General features: G+C 46.4%; 1 protein-coding gene across 1 annotated transcript in view; it reads right to left on the bottom strand.

The window, feature by feature from the left end:
* SNRK (SNF related kinase) overlaps window positions 1-2725 on the bottom strand; it is a gene marked incomplete at both ends in the record, with an annotated part of 43841 nt that extends 41116 nt beyond the window's left edge. The window contains 1 exon segment of the mRNA XM_084246997.1: window positions 2636-2725. Coding sequence (XP_084103123.1) covers window positions 2636-2725 — 90 coding nt within the window.
* Window positions 2726-6863: the final 4138 nt, after the last annotated feature.

Consider the following 6863-nt stretch of genomic DNA (forward strand, 5'->3'; position numbering starts at 1 on the left):
ACTTCAACCCATTTCACAAACCTGGCTCCAAGATCTTCCTCTACCACTTGGCCGTATCTTCTCATTCTCCCTGAACCCTGAGTCCTTTCCCCGCTTTCTCTGTCTAGGAACTCTACCTATCCTTTAAAAACAGTTCAACTATCACTTCCTGTGGAAAATATTCCCAAATCAGCTTCTGAGGGGTTTTGCCTATGCCTCACCACAGCATCTGCAGGATCCTATTGTTACTGTTTATTTCCAAAGCCATCAGCTCCTAAAGGCAAGTACCAGTTTTTAATTCACTTTTCTACTGTCATTCTCCAACCCAGACCTTTAAAATAGAGACTCTAAAAATAAATGGTCATAGGTTAATTTACCTTCAAAATTGCTAGAATCCGTTCAACTTTTCCACCTAAGTTGTGCTAAGAAAGCACCTGAATACACATGCACACTTGAGAAATACCTAAATTTTGAATAACAGTTTCCTTATAAAAGCATCATGACTAAAAAAACTCAAGATTGGTTGTTAAGCAAATAGCTGTCATGCAGTTAAATTCAGACTTAGAGATTCTCCTCTATGTTTTTAATTCCTAACACTTGTATCTTTTTCTTTCTGGGTAGTGTAATGAGCTCTTAGGCTCAGACAAGCTGTTACAAAGAAGAAATCATGCCTTATTTATATCATGCTTAGAACCCTGGCTGTTCAATATCTCCAAAAATAAACAGTTTTTCTCCTATTTACTTTCACTTTCTATATGACATGCCCATAGTAAAGTGAGATGAATAGTATTTTCTGCTATCACTAAAAACTTCATGAAAACCCTTCAATTTTAATATGGACATTTAAAGTCTTCATTTTAGGATTATGGAATTAAATTTAAACCAATCTACATTTATGTTTTAGAAAAATAAGTAAATTAAGAGACTTTACCACAATCATGCAGAAAAATTTATTCATATACTAAAAATTAACAGGAGACTAATTTTTATGTACAAAAATAAAACAATTTGTGTAAATTTATAAAACTGAAAGTAGAACTCCAAGTCCCCTGCCTGGAAAGTCTTAAAGATGGAGTATTAAGAAAAGTTAGCACTGGGCACTTGATTTTCACTGTTTCAACACGTGACCTTGGGAATGTCATGTAATTTCTCTCATTTCTAGTTCTGTAAAATGGGAATGTCATCTGTTTGCCTAATAAGGACAATCAGACAGTGGGATAAAAGAATCAATATCTATTTTTTTTTAAAGAAACTTGTCTAATTAGTATGCTTTAATCATCACTTGTACAGTACATTCCTTCTCAGGAATCCAATTCCAAGAGAAATATTTAAGCAGACGCTGAAGACAGATTTCCTTAAGGGAATGATTTTATAAATCTGGAAAGCAATGTAACAAGCTTATAAATTAACAAGTTGATTACATAAGTCTTGACAAACCCAGGCTTTAAAGTACACTGATACACATGCTGATAGATTGATTTGGGACACAGCGCCCCAACCATGGACAAGGAAGCCAAACTGAGGCATCTGATGCTTGATGGGAATTCGATGGAAATTCAACAGGATGACCAATATTTGCAGTTCCATCACCTGCAAGCCCGGCTTCACCTTAAAACCTGATAAAATGTGAAATGCATTAAGAGACAGCTTTACCTCTCGCTAAGACAGAAATTGCACTCAATTAAATGCAAAGGTGGTGGTGGTGGGGAAGGTAACGTGACAGTTTGAAACCTCCTGTATCCTTAGGCAACTGCACATTTAAGAACCCTACAGTTAACCCCCCCCACATCAACACCAATACAGGACTTGAACAGAACTCCCAACGAAGCTACTGGGTTGCATCTGCCCCAACTGCTAGGAACAGCACAGCTCCAGACACCCCCCGCCCCCACCCCTCCAGATAAAAAGGCTAGCACTTTCCCGAATCCCAAGTGCAAGTAAAAGGCAGGAAGGTTTATGTAAAATGGTCCGGCAAGAAATCAACAGGCGATGACTATGGAAAAGAACGGAGGTTTCCCAATCCGAAAAAATTCTAGCTCTCCCTCGGGAACGGCTCTGCTCCTCCTTCTTTACCCCGCTGCCCTTTCTCTACAAACAATATCCTCATTCTATTGTAAGGCTGCAGTTTTACCAAGGAACCCCCTTGCTGCGGCCGGATTTCCAGATTCGCTGCAAAAAGGAAAAACACATCCAGGGCAGAATGCACACCCCACTGAAGACCCCGGTCGCGGCGAGCCCGGCCGGGGCGCGGGGCCGCGCGGGCGCCGCACTCGGCCCGCTCCGGGGCGGGGCGCGGGGATGCGGGCGCCTCCCGAGGTGCCGCAATCCCGCCGCGGCCGCAAGGGCAGGGCCTCGGGGCGCTCGCGGCCGGGCGCCGCAGTGACGGATCCCGCTCGGGCCCCGCCGCCGCCCCGCCGCCAGGCCGCGCCGCCGCCTCGGCGGGTCCGGGCCGCCGCCGCCCGGGTCCCGCGTCCTCCCGGGCCCGCGCCGCAGCCGGCGCGGGGAGCGCGGGGCGCGCAACTTACTTTCCGCCCGCGGCGGGCGACCCTGCCCGGGCACCCAGCCGGGCGACAGCGCGGGCGACCCGGAGGCGGGGGCCCGCCCACACCCCCTGCCCGCGGCCGCCGCGCCCGGCCGCGCTCTGCGCCGCCCCTACCTCAGCCGCCAGGCGGGCGTCCGTCCGCAGCGGCCGTGGCGCCGACGACTCCCTCCCGGCCGCCGAATCCCCGCACCCAGCGCTAATCATAATAACGAGCGGGCGGCCGGCCGCGGGGGGGGGGGGGGCAAGGCTCGCACTGCGCCTGCGCGGGCCGCACGTCACTGTGACGCGCCGCCGGGGCGGGGCCGCGGGAGGAGCGGGGCGGGGCGCACCTGCGGGCCCCAGCGCGCGCGCTGCTGGCGGGCATCCTGGCGGCGCCCCGACCCCGGCGAGCCCGCGCCGCGGCCGGCGGTAGGAAGCGGGCGAGTCGCCCGAGAAGGCTGGGGCGCGAGGAAGGAGGAAGCGCCAGGGACTCGAGACAAAGGCCGAGCCAAGCAGCGCGAGCTGTCAGGAGAAAGGGAAGGGAAGGGACTGGATCTGCTCAGGATGCGGCTTCCTGAGGGCGAGGGGCTGGGAGCTGCGAGCACCTTGCCCGTTTGCAGGTCGACACCATCTCCCGCCCACGTTTAGGCAAGGAGAGGGGGAGAAAATAAATATATACTCGTATACGCGTTCCTACCTGTGTATTTTTTTTCCTCTGGAGTTTCTTCTTTCTGGGAACCCCAGTTTTGAAGGACTCTTGTTGATCTGGCTGCTGTCTAGAAAAAGGTCCGGCATCAGAACGCACTGCTGGCTTTAAAGGTTAGCGGGAGCCACTGGCCTGACCAGGCTTCCTCCCCTTGGAAACAACGTGGAAAGGCAAAAGGTCGTGAAAAGTATCAAAACATGCAATCAGGGACTCAAAACACGCCGGGCATCAATCGTGGCTCTGCATGCTCCGGCTGCATGGCCGTTAGGCCGGGTGGCTCGGGAACCGAGCTTAGCGCTGGCTGGAGAGCGCTTGCTGGCTGCGCAACGGAATCAGCTCTCCCGGGTACCTGGAGGGGAGCAACAAGCCAGATGTCAGGTTTATCCCGTCTGCTCTTCCCTTTCTTGTTTCTTCCTCCTTTCCAGCCCTCTTCCACGAAAGGACTCGTAGCAAAGCATACACGCACAAACAAAGCTGCTTAAATGCTCTGAATTTGATTAACTAGAAGCAGAGGAGAAATCTGGAAGGCTTTAGCAAATGTCTCCATTGACCTGCAAACATCAGAAGCCTTGCTTTCATACTTTCAGTAGCATTAGCCTTTACATGACTGAAGATAATGGGGGACGCGAGAGTGGGTTGTTGGGAGGTGCAAACCCTCAGGGTAACAAGCAGGTTTTCTTTTAAAGGGGATCCCCAGTTGCCCCAATGCCCTAGCATGGGATAATGGATCATTGACTGGGAAAAGCCTCAGGCCCTGGGCCTCAGGGCTGGGCCTCTGCCTGTCAGGTCTGAGTCAAGGCCTTGATTCTGGGATCATTATGACTTAGAAAGACCATTAAAAAAAAATGATCCTACTTGGATACATTTTTAAATCCTGACATTCTAACTCTAGCAGTATGTTAAGCAAGAGCTCCTAACTTGGTTTGTGGAATTCGTTCCTTTGTTGGAAAGCTAGAAAGCTGGAAGACTGTGCCCTTTTCCCCTCAGGGAGATATCACTATTCAGAGAACCCTGTAGCCAAGTAAAGGGAAAAAATACCACTCTAATGGTCTCCCAAGGGAATGATACCAATGGTTGAAGGCCTCCACTACCAGGTCCATAGCCCCTGAGATGTAATAATAACCACAAAACAATGGCCATACTAGATAAACCCTTGCAAAGCCAGTGTTTATCTTCCTGCTGTGTAGCTCAGGTTTTGAATAAATTCTATAAGGAAAACAAAGGCATAAGAATAGCCAAACAATAACTGAAAGGGAACAGAATAATAAATTGATTTAAATAAAGTGGACTCCAACTCTCTTCCAGAGAAGGATGCACTACAGGCCACGTGGTAAATCACTTACTCATCCCCAGTGTTTCTTAGGAAGCTGGAGTGCTGCTGGCAAGAACATGACCCATTTTCAGTTCCACACCATAAATGTGGTAACATGATCTGATTATACTTAGGCAATATTTAAAAATATTCAAGTACAAATTAATATATTATTACTTAACTTTGAATTTAAGCAAATGTGTTTATTGTTAATGATGAAACCCCCTTCTCCAATTTACCCTGGGGCTTTCTCCAACACAAACTGCTTTTTTAATGTTAGGTCTTTTTATGGACCTGTAAGAAGCTTTAATTAGATATACAGACTCAACAAAAAGACAAGATGGAGCATGCAGGCTTGTTTTACAGTCTCTGTGATTCAGATCTCAAAAATAACATAATGCCACCAATTTAAGTAAGTTGTTTATTGGAAGGAAACCAGGGAGATGCTACAAATTACAAGAAGATGTGAAAAGCAAGGAAATTCATGGAAGGGTTGCCATTTTCATCTTAGGACTCCCCCCCCCCCAAAAAAAAGCAGCATGTAAAACAAGGCTATCTTCTCCAGATGTTGTCAGTTTTCATATTTTACAAGCAATTTTTAAAAGATACACTTGAAACAACAGGTATTAGTATTCATGCTTAATTCGAGTTGTGACATTTCATTTAATGATTTCCTTTAACTTAATCATTTTGTACACTGACATTTGTGCATTTTTAAATCCTGACTTCACCCCAATTGGACTAAAATAATACTTCATTTGAATGGCCTCAAGAGGGTTCCCCAAAGACTTTCCCTCATCACCCCCTTGGCATCAGTTTGTCTTTCTTGTATCTCAGTTGTCAGGTAAGGTCATTGTGTATGTGAGAGAGAGAGAGAGAGAGAGAGAGTGTGTGTGTGTGTGTGTGTGAAAGAGAGAGAGAGAGGTTTGATAGTTACAAACCAGGATTGAAACTAAGGGCTGCACTAGCCCTTAACTCTGGTTCTTTTCCACCTGTGAACCAGGGAAATGTGGGAAACCTTGCCTGACATTGAATGCCTGCCCCAACACTAAAAGCAGCTTGCTTGACTTTCTGTTTGTTTCCTCTTCTGTAAAATGGAAATGGTGATTATGATAACAATACATTTCTTATAAGCTATAGTGGGGAGAAATATCAGGATGAAACCAGAGGGGTGGGGGTGCAAAAATTCACCAGAAACAAAGTGGAGAGCAGAAAAGGGGAATTTATTGAAATACCCTGCAAGAGAGCAGGGGGCAAGACGGAAAGGTCTGCTGAAGAATTTGTGGCTCCCTTTTAAACCTGTTTACATGGCTTTTCATGACTGGGGAGTATGCCTCTGCCAGTCGCTATCTGCTTGAACATCAGATTTGGGTGGACCTTCCGCACAGGAGGTGTCCTGCCTGGTTCTGTTTGTCCTGTTCCCTCATTCCTGGGAATTCCCCATGACCCCCTATGGGTCATGTGGACCCATGCCCAGGTCCCCATGGCAACTCTATGGATGTCCCTTTCTTATCTAGATTGTGTCTTCCAGCATTGTTCAGCTGAGTAAAGTGCAAAAAACTAAGCTTTAACTATTAAATGTACGCCAACGTAAGGTTGGTGTAACGCAGTAGTTCTCAAAAAGTGTGTTTCCTGGACCAGCAGCATTAATTTCTTCTGGAAACTGGATGGAAATGCAAATTGTTGGGCTTCAATCCAGACCTGCTAAATCAGAACCTCTGATTTCTGTCTGAATAAGACTTCTAGGTAATTCTGGTACAGGTTGTGAACTACTATTGATGGAATTAAGCGAGTTTATATAAAGTATTAAAGCAGTACCTGGCACTCAATAAGCAGTATATTTATGAATATTTATTAAATGAGTGCAATATGATGTTGCCAAGATACATAAAGTTTAATTTAGCCCCAAAGAAGCAGGCCCATGTTCCTTCAAGAAATTAATCCTGTTCAATCCTTTATCCAGAGACTTTCAGAGGGCCCTTCATGATCTGGTCTCCTCTTTCCTGCACTTTCTATTCTCATGGGTACCAAATCTCCAGAATTCTCAGTTTTTAGAAAGGGAATTGCTTCGTCACACCTTCAAGTCTTTGCCATTCTGTCCCCTTTCCGGAAATGTCTCTCAACTCTTTCTTTACTTCCTACATTTGCGATTTCCTGAATTCCTACTTACCCTTAAAAACCTAACTTCAGAGTCGAACCTTTTTCACGGTGCCTCATTGTCTATCATAGGGCTTTGTAATTTTACTCTTCAGTTTTTCCCTTTGGAACTAAAATTCCTGGAAGACAAGGATTTTATTTTATTCAAATTTCTATTCATGCTGCTTGGTATAGAGAGCTTGGGGTAT

Source organism: Talpa europaea (assembly GCF_964194135.1).
Source record: "Talpa europaea genome assembly, chromosome: 11".
Lineage (NCBI taxonomy): Eukaryota > Metazoa > Chordata > Mammalia > Eulipotyphla > Talpidae > Talpa > Talpa europaea.